The sequence below is a fragment of the Python bivittatus genome, unplaced genomic scaffold (genome assembly GCF_059951505.1).
Source record: "Python bivittatus isolate LINGU-HERP-01145 unplaced genomic scaffold, Pbiv_v1 ctg000440_np1212, whole genome shotgun sequence".
NCBI lineage: Eukaryota > Metazoa > Chordata > Lepidosauria > Squamata > Pythonidae > Python > Python bivittatus.
In genome coordinates this window covers 2,219,260-2,242,652 of record NW_028277063.1, presented here as the reverse complement: position 1 = coordinate 2,242,652, position 23,393 = coordinate 2,219,260, and the positions used below count along the sequence as shown (strand labels likewise).

At 43.7% G+C, this 23,393-nt stretch overlaps 2 protein-coding genes across 4 annotated transcripts; one reads left to right on the top strand and one right to left on the bottom strand.

The window, feature by feature from the left end:
• The first annotated feature begins 3,633 nt into the window (after window positions 1-3,633).
• Window positions 3,634-11,378, top strand: LOC103064677 (dual specificity protein phosphatase 14-like). 2 transcript variants are annotated; one of them, XM_007424338.4, is made up of 2 exons: window positions 3,634-4,155; window positions 6,582-11,378. In XM_007424338.4, exon 2 carries the CDS (start codon window positions 6,587-6,589, stop codon window positions 7,226-7,228), a length of 642 nt encoding a protein of 213 aa, XP_007424400.1. In that variant the 5' UTR covers window positions 3,634-4,155; window positions 6,582-6,586; the 3' UTR covers window positions 7,229-11,378. The 2 variants fall into 2 exon arrangements, with proteins under 2 accessions (XP_007424400.1, XP_007424401.1); XM_007424339.3 differs by lacking the exon at window positions 3,634-4,155 and adding an exon at window positions 6,033-6,126.
• Window positions 11,379-11,773: 395 nt separating this feature from the next.
• Window positions 11,774-22,723, bottom strand: HIRIP3 (HIRA interacting protein 3). 2 transcript variants are annotated; one of them, XM_007424340.4, is made up of 7 exons: window positions 22,503-22,723; window positions 21,632-21,752; window positions 21,328-21,484; window positions 16,065-17,512; window positions 15,092-15,266; window positions 13,454-13,552; window positions 11,774-12,555 (listed from the first exon to the last, which is right to left on the bottom strand). In XM_007424340.4, exons 1-7 carry the CDS (start codon window positions 22,580-22,582, stop codon window positions 12,410-12,412), a joined length of 2,226 nt encoding a protein of 741 aa, XP_007424402.1. In that variant the 5' UTR covers window positions 22,583-22,723; the 3' UTR covers window positions 11,774-12,409. The 2 variants fall into 2 exon arrangements, with proteins under 2 accessions (XP_007424402.1, XP_015742904.1); XM_015887418.3 differs by lacking the exons at window positions 11,774-12,555; window positions 13,454-13,552 and having other exon boundaries at window positions 15,124-15,927.
• Between the last annotated feature and the right edge of the window lie 670 nt (window positions 22,724-23,393).

The following is a 23,393-nucleotide window of genomic DNA, read 5'->3' as shown; positions in this document are numbered from 1 at the left end:
GTTTCATGCTCATTGCTTCAGCGATGCTCTCTAACCATCTCATCCTCTGGTAGCACTCTATAAATTGGTGTTTTTATAAGTCTAAATATAAAAATAGCTGCTTGGACAGCCATTCTGTGACCGGGAAAACGGAATATTTTCAGGACTTTCCCATACCATGCTCTCAAAATATGGAACGTGCTCAACTACTGAGAATGCTGACATGATCAACTAAAATTCCAGTTAGTTTCTGTACATGGAATGTGCTTTGTTGTCCACCTCAGCAGGAAATAGCCACTGGAAGATCAGAATTCTCGCTGTAATGACAATTAAATCTAGTCACACCCTGGGGATATGAACACTAAAATAGTGCTGAGTTTTTAAAGAAGCTCAGGGTTCAAGTCTCTTCTTCAATCTGGAAATTCTGCTCCTGTTCCCACTCATATGCAAAGGAGCTGTACAAATTTAAGTTGCAGTCCTCTGTTAATTGCCTGAGACTAAATTAGTGGGGCTTATGACAATGGGGTACCACTGAAAAAACAGCCCATGTTCAACTTCGTATTATTCATGGATCTGTTGTAGGCTGAACTCCAATACTGAGATAAAAAACATAGCGAATGAAGCTTTTGCATATTTCATATTATGGAGGCCATGGCCAAGAGTCACTAGAGAGGATAAGTCCCTGTGTATCTTATGAATTAATTGGCTTCATATCCATATGATAAAAAACCCATTCTCTAGCAGGACACGCCCATCTGGGATTCACTGCAGAGGAGAAAGATGCAATAGTTAAAAGAATACACCCTCATTTTGGTTTCTGCATCATAGCATACCATGATTTACCAATGTTAAAATAAAACATGGCTTAGCATGATGTATGAACCTAATCAGTATACTGTGTTTGTATCCTAACAGATGTGCAAAATCAAAAAATTACACTTCTTAGCAACAAGTCCAGTTTCTCATGAGGAAGTGAGAAAACCCACGCTTTTTGCAGAAATTACATCACTTATACAACATTTAAAAGTGCATGTTTTTCTAGGTCATAAGAAAAATCTCCAGAGGCTTATTATGGGAAGACCTTAATGGTACACATTTTGAGCCCCCTAGATCTTTTCATCAAGCAAGATGTTGTTAAAAATAAGTTTTAAAAAGCTAACTTCATGTTATTTTTTTTTTGTTTTTTTTAAAAGGGAGATTCCCCACTGTTCTTCATCCCTGTGGATACAACCCTGAAACATCACATTACAAGGTTGTCTGGCTGTATTCACACATGGCAGTACACCATTATGTGTCTTGTTGGTTGTGGTTGAGCCTCTTGTGTAAATCTGTCCAAATGTGTTTTATTGACTAAACCAAAATTCACGTTATCCAGATATATTCTCTTCCAGCATTGTCTCAGCAAGTCAGCCTTCTCCTCTCAGTTTTTGATTATCCTACCCTCATGAGTCTTCATTTTAATACCTTTTCCCGAACTGCAGTTTAGTTCTTTAAAATACTGGTACTCCATATCACTTATTGCATTAAACAATTATGGTAATGTCTTTGTCCCTGCAGGGAATCAATTTACTCTGTTGTATCCCAGCAACATTTTGAACCCTTCTCACGGCAGCATTTTACATATTATTTGCAAAAAGGCACAGTTCATCCCAACAAATACAGTAGTGCTCTCTAGTATTTTAAGGGGAGGGGACCTATGATCTGTATAATACGGTAAAATTTTCTCCATGTAAAAGGTGGGAGGAAAGAGGTGATGTGCTGAGTCATGCTTACCGTAATAAGCAAGATAAAAACGCATCTTAATTACCAACCTATGAGTATATATGACTTGGTACTCATGAAAACTCACCAGGCAAATTTTAGGATTTTTGAATGGAAAAGAAAAAGGCAGGTAGGCCATTCTGATTGCAGTTATACCATACAGTATTTCTATCTACTGATAGAGCTGAGAATAGGAATGTGCTCAACTGCAGCTGCTTTTTGGGTTAAGGCAATTTACACAGTAGTTAAAAGGATGCTCAGAGAAGGTAGAGCTTAGAGACAGAAACCTAGCAGAACTTAAACAAGGAATCTTCACAGGACTAGTTCACAAACTGAGGTTCAGCATCCCATTTCCTGTAAAGACTGCCGGACATTTGCCTCCTCCAAGCCCTTGAGCAAGGTACAAATGGAACAGTATGCTATCTGATATGCTGCTTCTAAACATGGAGGTTCCATTGAACTGTCAGCTTTTTCTTCCAAAAAAAAAAAAAGAAGAATTTATGGCATGTGACAAGATAAACTTTAGGGCTAGAACTACTGGATGCCCCTCCTCAGCCTTTGGTGCCTTAAACTCTGTATATATAATTCAGTGTGTTTTTAAAAATGGCCAATTCTTACCATATGATTCCTCTAGATTGTAACTTATAAACTTATTTCTAGTGTGATGGTTAAGGTGTTATGACCTAACTGGGAGCTCATCAGCTGGCTTTGGGCACAGTCCAACCTATCTCACAGTGGGGGTGAAGATAAAATTAAAGAACTTCCACCTAAACCATAATCCAGATATAAATGCTAATTAAAAAATGCTCTCCAGGATAATTACATAGACATATCCTTGCAATTATAGAAGTATAGGAGTGGTTTGTGATTGCTTTTTCCCATAATCATCATCATTAATATTTTACTTCCCGTTGTAGCCTACAACCCTGTGATTTCCCTGTGATCTCCCATCCAAGTACTAGTTATTATTATTTAGAAATAATGTCCACTTTTACCCAGCTTCCGTTTGTTTTTCTTGTCCTGCATCTAGACCTGTTAGCCTTCTACTCCCATTGCACACTGGTTGGGAATTATGGGAGCTGAAATTCAACTGAGCTGGAAGGCGTTGGGTTGGGAAGGGTGTTTTGGATAGTGTTGTATTGGTTAACCATCCTCCAAGGCAGTGTTGCTTAACCTTGGCAACTTTAAGGTGTGTGGACTTCAACTCCCAGAATTCCCCAGCCAGGAATTCTGGGAGTTAAAGTCCACACATCTTAAAGCTGCCAGGGTTGAACAACACTGCTCCAGGGCTGCAATCCGGCATGTTTAGGTTGACTCATAACTGTTCCTTGCACCTTCCTAGAAAGAGTGAGAAAAGTGGGATCAAGGCCAAAGGGCTGGGCGGGTGACCCCCGCCACGGCAGGGGAACAAAAGAGAAACTCCCTCGGGGGGCCAGGGGCCCCAAGCAGAGCCCACAGAGACTGCGTTCAGACGATAGCCTGCTTCCTCGTGGTGTACAGAGCCGTGATCTCCTCAGTTTCCAATTTCTGGGGATTCGCACAACGTGCTGGCCTAAAACGTGGTTGGCGCTGCAAAGGCATGGATCAGTAGGTGTGTCCACCCGGCCAGCGGGTGCTTGCGCAGGAGGGCTGCAGCAGAACTGCGGTGTGGGGAAAGCCCCTATCCGGGCTAGGCTACCCTATTTCGGACATATTCTCCCTCAACAGAGAATACATTGCTGCGGGTTAGGCGGGAATTTTCCTGCCCTTCCTCTAACCTTTCGGACATTTTCTGATGCCCCTGGTTAAAACGCTGGGTTCTTTTCCGGGTTTTGCAGCAGTCGGGTCTCCGGCTCACGGTCCTTTTTTGCAGCCGGGGGAGGCGGAATATCTGTGCCGGAAGCTGAGGAGGGAGGGGAAAATCCGTGGGTTTTTTCAGTCCCGCCTGCGCCGCCTCCGCCCGCGCCGCCTCCTCCGCGAGCTCTCGCTTGTGTCACGGGCGCTGACGACAGCATCCTCCTCCGCATCCTGTCGCCATGGCAACCTTTTTGTTACCTCCAACGCTCGAGTGGTCCAGCCGAGGAGGGGGGTAGCAGGGGTGGTATATAGGCAAGGCTCGGGTGGGGGGGAGTCGGGGAAGGAAACTCCAGTTCCCCACCCAGAAAAGAGAAAGACTGGAGAAGTCCTGCGGGAAGGAGAGGAGCTGGAGGAGGTCAGAAGAAAAGAGATTTATTATATTTATTAATCTAAATTGTATATACACTTATAAAGAGCGGGCTATTTGGAAGGAGGAGACGAGGAAGAAAAGGCAAACCGTCTGGAACTGGAAACGGAGAAATCCTCAGCCTTCTTCCCCAAGGGATAAAGCAGATTTCTTGGCAGAGAAGAGTTTTGGGAACTATCCTCAAAGCCTCCGTTGAAAAACAGCACTGACTGGTAATGTTTTTCATGTTTCTCCCCCAAAGCTGGGCATCAAGAAATAACTGGAATTGGCATTGCTGCTTTTGTAAATTCAAAAGTAATTATTTCTAAGGTGGGGCCTGGGGGGGAAGGGGATACCAGGGTTGAGGAATTGAATATTTGGGAGTTGGATGGCCTTTAAGACTGAAGAAAACCCAATGAAGTAATCTGGGGGGAGAGTTGCCCCCAAATGGGGAGAGGGGCTGAGAAGAGGGGTGTATGGAATCCTATGTCATGACTGGCTGGGAGGTAGATCAACTTGTTTTAAAGCTGTGGCCCAACTACGGTAATTATTATGCCGTTACAAGACTTGTGACCCCATATGTGCAAAATATGACCAGAGAATTGCTTGGTTGCTGTTAAGTACCATGACAGTAGCGCAGCTCAATTAAATCTGGAGTAGATGAGTTCTAAAGGAAGGAGAATTGGAGATGAAGCATTATTTCAGGGCAGCTAAAGAGAGCTCAGAACTGAAATCAGATATAAAGGTTGGTGCCCTTTGAGAGAAATGGAAGAAAAGCGGAGCTGTGCCTGGGCAAAAGTCAAAATGGAGTTGGGATGACTGCTCAAAAAGTTGTGGTAAAAAAAAGATGTATTTGGCAAGCCTCTGTTGAGGAGGTGAGGTTGTGTTCTCAGACTGACTTATAGAGCATGGGGCTGAAAGAGATGGACAATTGACATTGGGAAAGTTTAAGTTTATTTCAGTTTTATTTATTTCTTATAATATTTATCGTTTGCCCAGCATCAGGTGAAAAAAGAAATGCAGGGATAGCTATATATATAGGGCAAATCATGCATAATAACGGAGTCAGGAGCAAGTATGTATATACAAATGAGAATGGTCTGCATGGCTGCATATTTTAAAGTTTGAAAACTGGATGATTCAGCATCATAGATGTATCTGTGGTGAAGAAAGTTTGAAACTGGGAGCTTTTGAAGGGAATGGAAGATGAAGGAATAAAGTAGGTGGCAGCTGGAATCAGGATTCCTAGAGAGCCCCTGCGGGCTGGACTTTTAATAGATCAAATTAGGAGGCAAAGCTAGGTAGGCAAGACAACTTGGAATTGGAAGTGGACATTTCAGAAGCAGCATATTTATTAGATCACCTTTATTCTACCCAAGATGTAAGCATACATAGGATGAAAAGGGGGAACCATCTTTTCAAAATCCAGGGTTAGGGTACAAGGTACAAGTTTCAAGGTAAACAAGAGGAACAAATTACACTTTTGCTGAGTGGCTCAGCCAAATTGATGCTGCATTGAATCCTATTCCTAAACAAAGAACTCTAATAGCATCACATTCTTAAACCTACACTCATATCCTAAAAGACCTTGGGACATTCAGGGGCATCATTTATATGCTACCAGCACACCAGATTGCAGTAGAAATCCCAATCTTCCATTGAGGACTACGATGTGCTGATAGGAAGGATTTTTTACTTTAGATCTTGTAGTCAACAATTGGGACAGGAGAGCAAACCTACAGGGAACAATGAATGCAAACTGGGCTTTTCTTCTCCTGGTAAAAGGTAAGGAGAACCTCTGGTGCCAAAACTGCCTTTCTCCCTTTGCACCAATCTTGGGGGAGCATGAGTCAAAATTTAGCATCGGAACTTTCCCCACCCTGATTTTTGAACCCATAGCTGTGGTGGTGAAAGTGGGTGGGGTGAGAGAAGTGACTGAGGAATGCGCGTTAGCAGTCCAGGCTGGGGAAAATCCTAGGGTTAGTAGAAGAGTCCACTGCCCCTTTAAGAGGCTGTCTTCTCCCTCCCCCATTCCTCCATTTTCCCATCGTCTCCATCTTCCCCCCCCTCCCCCCCTCCTGCGCATTATTCCTGCAGCATCATAGTTTCTAGCTCCTTCCCTCCCCCCCCCCCGTCTAGCCTAAGAAGCAGGGGTCCCCTCTGGATGACAGCAGCTTCTAGAGAGCTCCAGGGGAATGACTGAGGTAGGATATTGAGAACTATTTGGCTTTGTGGAGAAGTAGAACTTGCTGATGTTTTGGTTTGCCACCCCTCTTTCAGGCCTCCATGTACTTATTCATGCCTGTTCCTCCTCCCTCCATTCCTTCTATTCTGCCACCAGTCTTATTCTGCTTCACCGTATCATTTGCAGACTGCAGCTGATCCATCCATTAATTTTGTTGGCTCCAAAATCTATTTCTAACTACTTCATTCCGTATCTCTGTAGGTCCCATACTTACCTCTTAAAAAAACACACCAAAACTCTGTAGGTCCCATACTCCACTCTTAAAAAACAAAACAAAACAATTTATTAAAATAAAGAAGAGAGTTAAGGTTTTTCATTTGTGGGGCAAAATACTAATCTTTAACTGTTAAAAGTGCATCAGTTCTTAAGACTTTGCTTCTTTTCTCTCACTCTCTCTCCTCCCTCCCCCCATAGCTGTTATGTATGCTGAACCATCCACCATGAATTTCCGGAACCATGGGTTCTTTCGCCGTTCTCCACCCCCTTCGGTGGCCAAGCCGTCTCCTGCTGCTGGGAACACATTGTCAGTCTTGGGAGGCATTGCTCAAATCTCTCCCTGTCTCTATCTCTGCTCTGGCAATGCTGCATCCAACAGACACATGGTGTACTCCCGAGCGGTGACCTGTGTAGTAAATGCCACCATGGAAATCCCCAATGCCAACTGGCCAGACATTGACTATGTGAAGGTGCCTGTTCCGGACCTCCCCCATGCTCCACTGTCCTTGTACTTTGACTCCGTGGCTGATAGGATACACCAGACAGGGAAGAAGAATGGAAGAACCCTAGTCCACTGTGTGGCAGGTGTCAGTCGGTCTGCTTCCCTCTGTATTGCTTATCTAATGAAATATCATCGATTGAGCCTCTTGGATGCTCATGAGTGGGTGAAGAGCAGGCGACCTGTTGTAAGGCCCAACGTAGGCTTCTGGAGACAACTCATTGAATATGAACGCAAGCTGTTTGGCAAGAACACTGTCAAGATGGTGCCTTCACCCATTGGGTTGGTCCCAGATGTTTATGAAAAGGAGACCCGTGGGCTGGTCCCCTTGTGGAACTTAAGATAAAGACTACCACTGAGATGGGCTGTGGGCCATTTTGACTTAAAATGAAAAAGTTCCACCATGTTAGGACCTTTAACAAGACTGTCCAGTGTGGTGGACCTTGATAAGAAATTCTGTTAACGGTAGTCTTTTTATAAGACCTTGCAATATGAGTACAGTAGATCATGGAAAAGACTTAAGTTGCTTGAACTTTTCAGTGTGATAGACTTTGCTGCTTGGTACCATCCTGTCAAACATTGCTAGGAACCTGTATTTTGCTCATAGTCTGAGATGAGAAGATGGTTAAACACAAAAGTATAGGCAGTAAAGATTGCTATCTAATACAGAGACTCCAAGGTCTTTATAAATTAATCTTTGCATAGTAAGGAGAAAGATCTTTTCCTCTCCCTTCCCTTTCTGCTTCAAGAGTTTCAGAATTCCTGTCTTGGGTTTTTTTTATTTGAATAAGCACAATACACATTCCTTTCTGGAGAGTTAAGCTTAAACCCTGAGGTGATGGGAATTAAAGCTATCATCTGTCCAAAGATACAGTGTTTTGAGGAATGCACATCCCTAAACAGGCAGAAGCCGAGAAACTAAAGATGGGAGAACTGTTAACAGTAGGTGAAAGACATCAATCCTACCAGGAAGACATTAATATAGTCACATTCACTAAGCAGGTTGCAACCTGGCCATGGTGTTATGCATACCACTATTTTAGGATGCTGCTTCAATTGAGGACTATCTAAACTCTTGTGGGGAAGATGGAGGAATTTTTGAATATTAGCTCAGGTCGGTTAAGCTGGTAGCAAACAGGGTAGATGAGTAATCGGAAAGGGGTTAAAATATAAATCTTTCTATGACAATCAAGCCTTCTTATCTTTGTACCTCTCGTTAGGATTCAGCAGTCTGTATAAGGGAAGCTTTCTCAACGCATTACACCTTGAAAAAGAGGGAGAACAAGAGAACATCTTGAAAGCTATCACTACAGCCAGGGGAAAAGTACTACTTTAAAAATAGTTAAAGCTACACAGGGAACAAGAAGTGGAGCCACAATTTGGTGTGAGCAACCAGTCCTGTAGTTTTGATTCTGTTAGGTGAGGGGTAGTATTTTATAATCAAAGAGGGTTCCCTAGTGAAGCTTTTCTGATAATAGAGATATGGAATTGGAATATGTATCCAGAGTTGAGCAAATATTAAGTGAGGCTGTAGCATTTCTTAACTTTGGCAAGTTTAGGATGTGTAGACTTCAATTCCCAGAATTCCCCAGCCAGCATGCTGGCTGGGGAATTCTCGGAGTTGAAGTCCACACATCTTAAACTTGCCAAAGTTGAGAAACACTGGTGTAGTAGAGGACATCAAACAGGAGGTGGGGTAATCCAAACTGGGTAGCATTTCAGAGTGCTTTAAATGAGTTATTGGAACAGGTCCATAGTACGTCCATAATAATTATAGGACGATTTATTAAAAATGGAGAAAGATGAATCAGATATTCTTTGGTTGTGTTGAAACTCTCACTCCCAACATTTTTAGCCAGCATGGCCTTGATCAGGAGTTGTAGTTCCAGCATAACCAGAGGGGGAACTACATTTAAGGAAAGCTGTTTTAGAAGAACTCTGCTAGAGACAACTTCTGCTGTAAAACGCCAGTCCAGGTGGAAGGGGCTCAGATTATCAGCATGCACCAAGCCCACATGTGTTTTTGCATAAACATCACACAAGCATGGTCAATCTATAACCAGCAAGGGGTTTATGCTTACAAAAGGAATGGCTTAGCAGATTTCATAACTGTGCTTGTCTCTCCAGAATGAAGAATATAGTTCATTCCCACCTTGGATTGATTGTATTGTCTTTTCAGTGCAACTGATAATACAATTTGGCTTTTCACAAAACAGTAACCTAAGAAGTTTTTATATCCATGTATGCAGCTGGTAGATTAGTATGGTATCTGGGGAAAAGGTAATTTACTGGCAAATTCCTCTTTTACGGTATAAATTAGGTGGGTGGGTGAATTCTGTAACCTTTCTGTTCTTGTAGAAAAACTTAATTGGAGAATCTTTAGACATTTCCAGAAGAATACAGAGCTAAGGTATTGGCCAGTGTTTCTCAATTTCAGTAATGTGTGGACTTCAACTCCCAGAATTTGGGAAATTCACACTTTAACAGCGAATGAGAAACACTGATATAGGCCATCAAACCAAGCAATTCAGAAATATTCATTTATGTAGATAGAAAGTGGCCATTTCCCACATTTACAGCAAAGAAACTGAACGGACAGTACATCTTGAGGGAGCAAAGTTATCTTCTTTACAGATCTTATTTTTTAACGTAGCAGCTAGGATATCTGTCATCAAAAATAACTCATATTTTGGCATCTTACTTAGTGACAATGTTATGAAAATACAGTGATGCCTTTTTTTTTTTATGGAAGAAAACTCAGATGGATTATTTTAAGTTTTCTTTTGTAGACTGTTCCAGCACTTCCTGCATCAGAATTATTAGTGCCTCTAAATTTGTCTAGTGAAGGACAATTGTATACAAAAGCACAGTTTTGGATAAATCTAAGATTCTCATTTTTCCCATGAATATTTTTCAGTTGTTCAAGCGGTGGCATTAACAGAAGGATTTGGGACTGAGAGCCATGTCTAGAAGTGATCCATCAGCATACATATCAGAATTAGACAAAATTAGAATAAATTTCTCCAAATTAATCTCTCAGTGGACAGCAGTATCTACTTCATTTTGCCAGGGCTTAGAAACTAAATAGCATCAGATCTTGTTAATATTTGGGTAGAAACCATCAAGCATGTTCTAGACATGTCCAGGAAGTCACCAGAAGACAAGCTCAACTTGAAAGAGATGCTACTTTTTTTATCTCCCAGAACTGCTCATATCTGCATGGGTAATTAATTACAAAAATCCTTTTAAGACTGAATGTAGCACTGGTGAATCTAAGAATTGTGCAGATGTTCAGAGCACATCTTCCTTGCAAAGTAACTTTTGAGTTGGATCCACAAGCAGAACTTCAAGGGACACCAAGGAGGAATTTGTTCCAGGGCTTAGCACACAAGCTGGTCTTCCTTTCAAATGGTATATATGTGTATATAAATAAACATCTAAGGTCTCTGCTGCTTTGTATACATCGTACATAGAAAAGAGGTTTTTTAAAAAAATCCATTCAATCTCGTCCTATTCTTGGAAACCGTCTGACAAGTCCCCGCAGTTTTCTTGGCAAGGTTTTTCAGAAGTGGTTTGCCCTTGCCTGCTTCCTAGGGCTGAGAGAAAGCGACTGGCCCAAGGTTACCCAGCTGGGTTTGTGCCTAGGCAGGACTGGAACTCACTGTCTCCCAGTTTCTAGCCTGACGCCTTAACCACTACACTAAACTGGCTCTCTTAGGGTTAGGGTTAGAAAAGAGGTATGCCTATATAAAAGTTCTGATTTCTTATGACTTAGTCCAGTGAAAGAGATCTTCATAAAAATAAAAACAAAGTGAAGCAGCAGCTGCTTGCAGCATTGCTGCCAGTTTCATGGCTTCATGAAATTATGGTGGGTGGATATGATACAACAGTATGGACAGGTATGGAGAGATGGGCACAGCTCAGAGACAGATAAGCTTTTTATACAGAAGGTTCCAGATTTAATCCTCGGTATCTTCAGTTATCTCTTTCTGTGACTCTGGGTAGCCAGATACATTTACCACACAGGACCACCAGTAGTCTTTGAATGAAGAATAGAAAGGGATCTTAAGGGAAGTGATGTCGGAATCATCAGGTCTGGATTTAACAGACTGATACCGATTTTGTGTAAAACAGCTCAGCATACTGTACCAGGCACTTCTTGTTTTAAGGAAGTCCAACTTCTCACCCCGTGTGAGCTTTTCATGGATACACTCTACCTTTCAGACCTAACTGAAACTGGGCAGGAATTGCCACATCCTTCCTCTTGGACCTACTGGAATTTGAACTAGCAAGACTCTGAATAGCTCCAACCAGATCCCTGTAGAGTAACATGCATGGAAACACCTAACACAGTGGGAGCCACCTTCCTGTAGACCAGTGTTTTTCAAACTTGGCAACATTAAGATGGGTGGACTTCAACTCCCAGAATTCCCCAGCCAGCATGCTAATCCCACACTACCCAATAGATAGGAGACCTCCACACAGTTCCCTCTCATCATGTCTATAGACACTATAATGCAGTATTTCTCAACCTTGGGAAGTTGGCTGGCTGGAGAATTCTGGGAGATGAAGTCCACCCATCTTCAAGTAGGAAAATGGACTATTGTGGAATCATGTAATAAGAAAATGGCTGCTACTGAGAAGACTATGTAAGTTCCATTTCCCAGGTTAGACAGCCTGTTTCATGAAACCTAGCAACTTAATCTTTTAAATAAACTACAGCAAGACATTCCAGAGAGCCAGATTCTTTGTCATACAGGAGATGTTGCAGAATTAATCAGCAAGCACTTTTGTAAAAAAATAACTTGAGGTTCGTACATGCAGAAGGGTATAGGTGGGGAGTAGCTATTGATTAGACCTGACCTGAAAGCTCTCCTGAGTTAAAGTCCAAAATGTATTTTATTTAACAAATATAAAACTTTTTTTTTGTTTTCAATCATAAAATCTCAAAAATGTGACATGTAGACAGATAGTGATTCATATATCATATAACCGAGGGCAAGCGAAATCTGGCCCAGAACAAGAGTCAATCTTCTTCAGAAAACTCCCCACCCCAAAGAGGGAGGAATGGCTCATAAATATGGAAAGGAAGTATCGGTCTCCATATTTACATGGAATGAAAATAAAATTTGTCCCAACCCAAAACACAGATATTCATACTCCTGCTGAAGAATGTCTATGCTTGGGGAAAGGGGTCATAGAGTAGATAATTTAAAAATGATGTAATGGCAACAGTGGCAAAACTTGGGGATTTTAAAGAAGCAATGGATTCCCTTCTGTGTCCATCTTCAGAAAGTAGGAAGACTTTTGCTCTCAACAGAAGTACTTGTGTTTTCCCCTTCCCTTGCCCATGGGAAACACAATAATAAAAAAGCACAGCTTATCAGAAAATGGTTTTCTTTGCATTTTGAGAAGAGGGGGAAATAAAAAGAGATCCCCTCCTGGCTGTTCGATGAGTTAAACCCATATTTCCTCTCCAAAGTAGGGCAATAAAGTGAATGAATGTTGGCCTCCCTCCACCTCAGAGTCAACTGCTTTCCCCGTCTGAACTGATGACTCCTCGAAGCTGGGACCAGTCTGTAGGGCGATGGCGAAGGGGCAGCTCCTCTGGTGAACTAGGTGACTCCTGGGGCTTACTGTAAAGGCTCCAGACATTACGACGCTTTGGACGGCCTGCAGGGAGGGAAGAGAGGGGGAATGTTTTCCAGATGTGCTAGAATGGTGCCTCCATTGCATGGAGACTGGCGGGCATCTCTGGACTAAGCTCGCTTACTCTCCAAATTTGAAGAGCTTCCCTTCAAAGTCTACCCACTCTTTGCACCCAGGCAGAATCACCCTCTCATGTAACAGAACAAAGCTGTTGCTGGGGGGGGGGGAGGAGAGCCTGAGGGATAGTAACAAGACACTGAAGGAAAACAGCTGCAGGTCATGTGTCCTTTAAGCTTGTCTGCTGCTTTCTGAGGTAATGGAAGATGCTGTTGTATCACAGCGTTAAAGAAAAACTCAACTGTCGGTCCAGTCAGCCCTTGTCCAAGAAATGGGAGTGGCACAACCTTGTTCTTTATTTGAGCAGGAACATTTTTGGACCATCCCAAACACTCTGCATTCCCACTGCTTACATTAGCACACACCTGCTTCAGCTCTTCTATTTTACTTACACCCTCCAGCCCCCCTCCACCTTGCCCCCCTTTCTCCACCCTACATATTTCCCTCTAAAAGACTACCCTTAGCTTCTCATTCTTTTGAACTCCTCTCCAACTTCCTCTGACAGATGTTTTAAAAAAGGAGACCTTTTAGAAACAGAGCAGGATATCAAGAACATTAGCTTAATTATGATGATTTACACCTCTGGCATTCAGAAATTTAAAAAACAGGAACAGACCTACCCTGATATTTACATAAAAATAAGAGAACCAAATCAATGTATTTGGATCATGAGTGGAATTGTACTATCCACCATTTCTCTGGGCTCCCAAAATTTGTTTCAGAAAGTTTCCAGGATCCTAATGACACACCTGGACTTTTCTATCAGCCACAACCCTTCAGCTCCTCCCTTCCACATCCATTTTACCTTCTGTAGCAATAATGTTGTTGATATCAAGCGAAGCCACTTCGGCCGCTTCTTCCCGCTTCTGCTTTAGGGCTCTGCACTTGGCTAGAGATGGAGCTCCTGAGGAAATGAGAAAGAAAATACAGGCAAAAAAGGGAGACGTGTGGAGCAATATTCTGTAGTGGCTGCCATTCTGGGACCCAGAATTGGATGTCCTCTGAAACAGGAGTGCTGCTAACAGAAGTCCAAGGCTTTTAGAGACTGCTTAGCAGGCAAAAATTCAACAGGGACAGTTGATCACTGGCATGGAGCAGTAAGAAAAGCAGATTACAAGATGGCCCAGTCACAAACACCCCCTCTCCCAGTAAATGGGGGAACCCCAGCCTTGCATAGACAGAGAGATGACTTTGAGGGAAATAGGCAAGAGCTATTATATAAGCAAAGGACAACCAGTTTGATGTAGCGGTTAAAGGCACCAGGAGACTGTGATGTCTAGTCCTGCTTTAGGCACTAACCCAGCTGGGTGACCTTGGGCCAGTCCCTCCCTCTCAGCCCTAGGAAGAACCAGGCAAGGGCAAACCACTTCTGAAAATCTTGCCAAGAAAACCGCAGGCAGTTGCCAGGAGTCAACGCTGGCTCAAAGGCACGTACACACAAATTATATAAGTAAAGAGGCCTGAAAGGTTCCTAAAGTCCTGGGAAACAAGATACTATTAGGCAGGCTCCTTCCTGATTCACTGAGTTATAAGAGGGAGGGGAGGTAAAGCCCAATCAGGCTTGCAAGATTCTGCTATTACAGCCTATCTCAATAAAGTATAATTCTAGTCTTTCTGTGGAGTCTGTTTCCTGATCTGGTCTACCCTGATGGGCTGGCATCAATCTTGCAAGCCTCAAGATAATCTCCTGATTCTCTACACCCTGCCTTATAGAGGTTACATAATGGCTCCTTTATGAAGAAGGAGGCACAGCTCAGAAGTGGAATACAAGGTCTGCATTCAGAGGGTCCTGGGTTCAATTCCCAGCATTTCCAGGTAGGGAGAAAGACTCCTATCTGAAATACTGGCCAGCCATTGCACCTGAAAAGGGACTCAGCATTCAACAAGAACTGCTGGTGTTCTTATTTTAGATAAAAAAAACGTACAGAGGAATTCTGGATTCCCCTTCCAAATATTTAAGAACTAAATATCCCTGTTTTAAGATTGTGGATTCAGGAAATACCTGGTGAAATCAGTGAGCTACGGATGCAGACGTGGCTTTCCTGGAGCTGAGGTCATAGTGCTTTCCTAAAATTGTCCCTAATATTAGCAGTTAATTTATTGATTAAACATAACTACTGAAAATTGGCTGGGCGCACTTCCATGTTGTTTGAAGAATTTACATCTTGGATTCAACAAAGATTGCCTTGGCACAAATATAATTTCTTTGATAATGACTCAGTCTATTTTGGAAGCCAGCCAGTATGGTTTGCATTTATACGTTTACGGCTTAGTGCGCCATGGCAACTCAGCTACCTGTGGCTTGTTCAACAAGCCAAGATTAAAAGAAACAATGGCTTAGCAATATGTGAATCTAGTATCCTTTCTTATGCAGCTCCCCAGAAAGAGATTCCCATAGCTTAGCCCAAGATCAGTTGAGTTACATCAACTGCCATTGACTAACCCTTCATGCCGAGACTTCCCAGCTCTTCTCTGAGAACTTCTATCTGAGCTCTGCGGGAACGGCAACCTGCCAGGAGTTTTTTGTAATTCCGCCACACGCCACATTCCCGGATGTAGCGTTTCAGGCGCTGGATGGAAGGGTGGTCCTCGTTCTTTCCAGAATGATGCTTCTTACCCTACAGCAGATGAGGAGATGGGTTAACAACTGGAGAACTTCCCACAATGTGCTTTCCATGAACAATCTTGAACAGATCACATTTTCAAAAAAGCATCCTTTATTTTTTAAACCTGTACTGCAAGGTTTGTGGTGACACAATTTGTACTGTGTGACAAATCCACACAGCTCAGACATCACAGTCCACACTGCTGAGTCAAGTTGGCTTGGCTGCTGAGACCTTGAAGGCCTGAATTATTTGCTGAGGTTTCCCACCACTTACTCATTCTCTGCTCCCCCCACTCAGTTCTGCTTGATTTTGCTCTGCAACACACCTCAGGGTCCAAAAAAAATGGGCAATCTGTTTGCACCAGAGGTCATGCTAGCTAGGCCATTTCTCTTCAAGCAATTCACACACATTTTGATATGCCCTTAACGAAGTTACACAAACTGGTCCTTGTTCCTGGGGGGGGCGGGGGGGAGAAGATTCCCATACCAAACTGGACATTAGCACAGCCCTCCTGAACCTGGTCCCTTTCAGATGTGTCAGATGTCAACTTCCAGAATTCTAAGGAAGTTTGTTGAATGCCTGTTTCCTGGTAGGGAATTCTGGGAACTGCAGTCGCAGCACATCTGCAGGGCACCCAGCTGGGAGAAGGTGGCTTTAGCATTCAGACTGCAACCTGAAATATAAAAGTTTGAGCAAATTGTGGAAAAATGTTGATGTGAGTGTGTGAGTATGCTTGGAGCGTATGCATGGAAGGCAAATGGTTCACTGTAAGAAAACACCTATTTTTGGAGTCACCATGATGTCACTTACCCTTCCAAGGTGGTGCTGGTTAGAAGAAGTGGGCTCGCCCTCTTCTGAGCCGGAGCCCTCCTCCTCGTTGGATTCTTCCCCGTGTTTCTCCTTGCTGGTGCTTCTCCTTCTGAGCTTTTCTGTTCTTCTCTTCTGCTGGCTTTGGCTTTTTTTCTTTCCCCCAAACTCACTTCCAGAATCCTCAGAATCAAGCACTGATTCTTCTTCACCACCGCTCTTTCTCTGTGACTTTTGGGCCCCTCTGTTCTTCAACTTATCCTCCTCTTGGCTTGAGTTGCTCCCAGAGGTTCGCTTGTCCCTCTTTTTCAGCATCCTGTTTTTCCTTTGATCCCCATCCTTGCTTTCATCTGACTCACTTTCTGATGGGTGACTTCTTAGAGCCACCTTTCTAGGCTGGCCTTGGTTTTTCTCAGTCTCCTCACTTTGTGATTCCCCATTACTGCTAGTGGAATCCTGCACCCCCTTCTTCTTCTTCTCTTTCAAGCTCTTATGCTCATCTGCCTCACTTTCTGACTCTTCACTGGTGCTTCTCCTGGACTCCTGAATCCTTTGCGCCAGCTTCTTCTTGCTCAAGTCCTCCCTCTGCATCTTCTTCCTCCCTCTCTCTTTAGGTTGCCTTTTGGGCTTGGAATAATTTCTGGCCTGTCGGCTCCATCTTGCTCCACTTGCCCTCCTTCCTCCCTCTTTCCTCATTGGACTTTGACCTGCAGAGTCCTCCGAACTGCTACTCAAATCCTCAATACTCCTACTCTTCCTTCTGCATCGACTGTTTGCCATTTTCTTCTGCAGACTACATTTTTTATCAGAATCGCTCCCTGATGCATCCTCACTCTCGTTCCCCTTCGAGCCCTTCTGAGTTCCTTGCCCTACCCTGCCCTGTGCTTTATCACTGAGTGACTTCTCCTCTTCACTCTCACTCCACTCTATTCTCTTCTTTTCCAAGATTTTCTCCATCTCAGACAGATCATTTCCCCCTTCTGATTTGTTTTTTCCTCCTCTTTGCTCATTCATTTTCCTGTTTTTTTCTTTTCCTTTGGGATCAGTGACCTTCAGTTCTTTGTCCACCTTTTCCCTAAGTTTCAAGTCTTTTTGCTGCAAACTGTTCCCTTTTGTGACCTTCCTGTGTTCTTCAACCTCTTCTTCAAGGTCACTCTGTCCCGTGTCAGTGGCCTCCTCAGACTCACTCCCCGCCTTCTCCTGGAGGCCCCTGTTCCACTGCCTCTTGGCTGATTTGCTGCCTCTTTGTCTCTCCCTTCTTGCCTCCTGAAGTGGTTCTTTTCCTTTGCTCTTTGTACTTTCCTCATCACTTCCAGACTCAGCAGTGTGATCTTCAGCTCCGGAGTCTCCTTGGTCAGAAGAATCCAAGAACTTCCTTAGAAGTTTTGGACCACCATGGAGTGGCTGCTTCTTGGAATCAATCCCAGAATCCTTTTCATCAGAACTGACTTCTGGAAGACAAAACAAAAAGGGAGAAACACAATCACATTGGGGAAAGGCAACTGTTACTCTAAAGTAGGAGAGCCCAATCAGAAGTCCTGAGTCTCCAAGAGATCCCAAAGCCTTGGATGCAGCACCTGGAGATCCTCCAAAATTGCCACTTTAATGTGGATATTTAGGACTTGGGGAATAACTTACTTTTTGCCTCAATTCCCCTCTCCCCTTTTTATCCTAGCTCTGCCTACTTCTGGAGTTCAGTCTCTGGAATTCCAGTCAAAGGCTGAAAAAGGTTACACATCCCTATGTATCTGTCTGGTTACTTGTGGCAAATAATCCAGTTGTTGGTAGGCAGGCAAAGGTCTCCAACTCTGCAAGACCAGATCCAAGTAAAATATGTGGCCTGCATAGCATTGCTTTCTAACAGCCTATCATTAGGATTGGTCACTTATTTGCCTATCTATCTATCTATCTATCTATCTATCTATCTATCTATCTATCTATCTATCTTTCTTTCTTTCTAAATTTTTCAACCACCCATCTCCCCCCAATGGGGGAACTCTGGGCGATTCACAACAAACATTAAAAACATAAAATATATAAATACATAAAACCTTAATTAAAAACATTACTAAAAAGAAGAAGGAAAGACCAAGAGGATGAAAAATCTGAGGCTGGAGGCAGAAGGCCTCTATGGGGCTAGCCATCCCCATGCTTGAGGTATTCCCACCCCACCCCACCCTAGGCCAGGTGGCAGAACCAGGTCTTCAAAGCCTTACGAAAGGCCAGGAGCGAGGGAGCCAATCGCACCTCCAGGGGGAGGGGCTACTGCAGAGAAGGCCTGCCTTCTGGACCCTGCCAGTCAAAGTTCTTTCACTGAGGGGGTCCGAAGCATGCCCCCTCTGTGTGATTGGGTGGGATGGGTTGAAGTCATAGGGGAGAGGTGGTCCCTTAGATAACCTGGTCCCATGCCATGTAGGGCTTTAAAGGTGATAACCAACACCTTGAATTGGACCCGGAAGCAAACTGGCACCCAATGCAGCTCGCGGAGCAGAGGCGTTACATGGGCCCTCCTTGGGGCTCCAACAATAGCCCGCGCAGCTGCATTCTGGACCAGCTGTAGCTTCCGGATACTCTTCAAGGGTAGCCCCATGTAGAGTGCGTTGCAGTAGTCTATCTGGGAGATAACAAGGGCGTGAGTGATTGTTTGAAGGGCATCCCGATCCAGGAAAGGCTGTAACTGATGCACAACCCAAAGTTGTGCAAAGGCCTTCCTTGCCACGGCTGCCACCTGCTCTTCAAGCAGGAGCCGTGAGTCTAGGAGGACCCCCAGATTATGCACTGGGTCTATCTGGGGTAGTGCCACCCCATCCAGCACCAAAGATGACAAAATCCCGGATACAGAGGAGCCATTAACCCACAGCCGCTCCGTCTTACCAGGGTTCAGCCGAAGCCTGTTGTTCCCCATCCAGACCCTTACAGCCTCCAGGCACCACGAAAGGGTGGCCACGGCATCACTTACTTCACTATCTAACCACTGTAGCCTAGTTTTCATTAGGCTGTCTGTTTTTCCCTTTCTTTTTTTTTTCCAAATTATTTTTATTTCACTTTTAAATTTCAAAAGCACATATAAAGAACTTCTAAGAACAAAAGGGGAACGGAAAAGCAGGAGATTAAAAAAAAGAGTTCAGTGGAATCAATACAAGAATAATAGCAAGAATAACAGAAAGGAGGAGACAATCATTTATGAAAAGGGTAGACAAATGCAATGGCTTTGATCTGGCACCATCCAATCACCAGCCTTTCCGAATCAAGTGCTTTGGGATATATTGAAGAAAGCTCCCAGAATGCAATGCTCAGCCAGCAGAGGTAAGATATCTAGTCCCCTCCAGATCTTTAAATTCCAGAAAGCATAATCAAAGTTCAAGGGTTATAGGATTGTTAGTCCAAAACACTTGGAGCACAACAGGTGGCCTATCCCCGGGTTCAATGCATTCTAAGATTTGCTGAATTGAAGTCAGGATGGAGCTCACTAGCAGAATGAGAAAGATGATAAACAGCAAGCAGATAGTACTATATTGATTCAGGATGCAAACGAGGATGGCTTGTATCAAAACTTCACAGCACTGACATAGATGTCAGGCCCAGCCCAATGGTGAATGGTGAAACAGTCCAGTCAAGTATAGTTCCTTTATTGCTTACACCTTATAGACAGAATCTTGCCAAACTAAATTTATACTGATTCTAGGGAGTGGCTATCCTGGACCTCTTTCGCTTCCCATACTCCCCTTGAGGACTGCATTGTCTTTTGCCTCCTCCCCCCCGCTGGAATGCACCCCCTCCCTCCTGGTAGCCTTGATCTCCCACGTCACTCTCCTCCTCGTAGATACATTCCATCACAGAAGATCAGCGTTGCCAAATGAAGATTAGTTCACCTGCAGTCCCTCTGGATTAAGGCAGGAATACATTGCATAAATAAATAACAAAACAAAAACCAGATCCCTTTAACCTCCTAGCTTCTCATGGGCAGAGGTGAAGGGTTTCTGATGTACATGCTTAACTCACTCACTGATTCACCCTGCTGTCTGGGTTTACATAGTACACTGACCCATAATCAAAGGGCTGGATTAACACACAATGTTATGCTGTAAGAAAGCCAAACAAGGTTAAAACTAAGCAAAGGCAACATGTTGTGCTAATGAAACCATAAGTTTCCACTTACCTGGTGAAGTGGATTCTATAAGCCAAGGCAGGAGCTTTTTCATATCCTGGTACTTTTAAACATGTATTCTAAAGGATGCATACAAACACTTTGTGTGAAACTCTCCTGAAATTCTGAATCAAGCTTGAATGGGTAGTGATAGATTTATGTCATGAGCAATTGCTTGCAAAAGTAACCTTTATGGTGAACATTGTCTGTTGGCTTTAACGTTGTAAAAGAAAATAGAGATAAAGTTGGTGAAAGTATGCAAGAATTCTTGGCAGATAAAAGACAGTAAATGACATCTCAGCCCTGGGAACGGAGGGAACATGAGAAAGGCACTCAAAATAACCCCACCTCGATTCTGTATGGTATAAGAGGGGCAGAGGCAAACTCTGACAGGTTTTCAAGATTCATGCTGGCTGGGGAATTCTGGGAGTTGAAGTCCATACATCTTAGTCACTGAGGTTGAGAAATACTGCCCTACAACAATAAAGTACAGTTCCAGCATTTCTTGCGACGCCCCTTTTCTGATCTGGTCTTTTTAGGGCTAGCGATCTTAGACTTCTTTCTTTGTGAATCTGTACATTGGTTGGGTCTTTGGGGGCATTATCAGTTTCAACTGCCAGTGCTGATCTTCTAGTATTCTCTGTATTCAGGGACACCCAATTATTTGAAAACCTTCTTTAGAATTCACACTCTTGTGTGCCCAACTAAACAAGGCAATCAAGGTTGATTAGTATTTCCTTATTTCAGAATCAACACCTCATCGTTTAGGGCTTTCCCCTATTTAGCTCCTACTCTCTGAAATCCACTCCACCAATTACACATGGAGTCTGATCTCTAGAAGTCTGAAAAGTTTCTTACAACATTTTTCACAGGACCTTTATGAAGCCAGAAACATCTTGCCTCTCATTATTCACTGTAGATTTATACTAAAGTTGTGGGAGTGTTAGGAATTGTTCAAATCGTTTATTATTTTGTATTAGGAAATGGTTTACACTGATTATTTTATTATTTATCATCTTGATGGATAGGATTTTTATTTATTTAGCCTGTACCAGCTCAAAAAACATTGGTATAGCAGATAACATGTGCTAAGTACTATTACATCAGAAATACCATTACCTAACTTCTTTCCAATCCTTTGCCTCTTCTGCTCCTGTTCATTTTTGATCTCTTCATCCGAAGTATCTGAGATACAACGGGGTCTCTTGCGGTCTCCAGATTTGAAAGAATCCTGGACTTCAGTCCTTAATTCTACATTGTCTGGGGGTTCATCAACCTGTGATGCATTACATTAAAAAAAAAAAGTTATAACCATGTGGATCAATTTCATTGTTTCCCAAGGCATGACATGTTTGTTTTCTCCTCCCCTAAAATCCCCCAGTTGGTATCCCCACAGAAAAACTGCCTCTCCCATCCTCAGCACCTTCATCTGGACCAGCTCTTCCTCCATCAGTTGTTTGAGTTGCTCCTTCTCCTCTTTAGATAGATTCTTCTGCCCAACATGGTCAAGATATTTCTTCCGAACAATGGCATGAGTGAGGATGCTGCAAGAGACCATGATAAAAGTCAGGCAGCATCTGCTAAGCAACCACACAATATGGGGAATTTGTGATCCTCCAGATGTTGCTTTTTCCAGCTGCCCAGAATGTTGGCTAGGTTGGCTGGGGTTGGGGGGAGATGTAGTTCAGGATATCTATAGGCCACAAGGTCCCACCCAAATTTGTCATCTAAAGTAATCCCAGGATTTTTTAAATCATAGTCTGCCACATCTGCTCTCCTATTTAGGCTTATTTTTCAGAGATGTAATTCTTTGGTTTTCCCTTTGCAAATTACCCAGGAACAAGTCAAACAAACAAACAAACAAACAAACAAATAAATAAATATGTTGTCATCCAGGGATCTCAATTTCCGCCCAGTAGGCTACTCTCAGTCAACATCTTCCAATCTAAGACTTTTACTACCATCCCGCTGGTGGGTTTTTACTTTTTCCTCATGCTCAGGGTCATACTCATCTTCATCACTTGTTGTAAAAGGGTTGCGGGGTCAAGACCTGAATAATCGCCCTCCGCACCAACCACTACTTCTGCAACTCGGCGCCCTCCAGGCATACGGGACACCACTCCACCCATAATTCTCAGCCTGCAAGGCACGGTCGGGGAATGATGGGATCGCCGTCTAGCACGTTGGGGCAAGCGGCTCTGGAGGCATTACATTCTGCAAAGTAGCCATCAATCTCGGCTAAGAGCGCTTCCGCCCCCCTTGCCCTGAAGGGCGACCCGCAGCCTGAGCCGCACCTGAGATCAGGGCTTCCCCGGAAAAGACTGGCGACAAAGTCCCGCATCTCTTGTTGCCGCCCACCAGCGGCTCCCGCCATCCTTTCCCGCCAAATGACTCCTCCAAGCCAGCGTAGCCCTTCCCTCTGCAAAGTCTCATAGGAGTTGTAGTCCAAACTGCGCGGTGAAGAGGCGTGGCCGGCGAACGGTAACAAAACAGGACGCGCAATCCCATTCTTTACCCCACGGCCTCATGGGAGATAAAAGTCTACGAGCCAATGAGGGCGGAGGGCCTGGCTTGCGGGCTTCTTGGGAAATGTAGTTTTTTTCCTCGGGACAACGCTGCAGCGTCCTCCTGACGGCTTTTTAGCAAGGAGAGGGCATTACGGACGCTTATAGGTTGATTCAGGGAGGTTTGTTTTTTTTTTCTTGGACGTGCAGCCTCGTAGCAGTCTGCCCCAATCGGATGCCCTCTAGATCTGTCAGACGACAACTCTTATTAGTCCCAGTCATTCCTTATGTTGGGTTGGAACAGTGTTCTTCAACCTCGGCATCTTTGAGATGGGTGGACCTCAACTCCCAGAATTCCCCAGCCAGCATGGCTGGCTGGGGAATTCTGGGAGTTGAAGTCCACCCATCTTAAAGGTGCCAAGGTTGAAAAATATTGGGTTGGAATATTGAGAGTTCCTATCCAACCTATCTGAAGGACCCCAGGAAGACATCATCATCATCACTACCATCGGAGTGAGAAGCATCTGCAAGTAAGGATAAAAAGGTTTTAGCCTCCTGCTCACCTTAAACAGAGCTATCTGGTTCCTTGCTGTGTCCTTCGAAAGCTCGCACCTTGGTGCAACAGCTTGTGGGAATAAAAGTTGGAAGTTAAAGAAAAGAAAGAGGTTACAGCTCAACTTT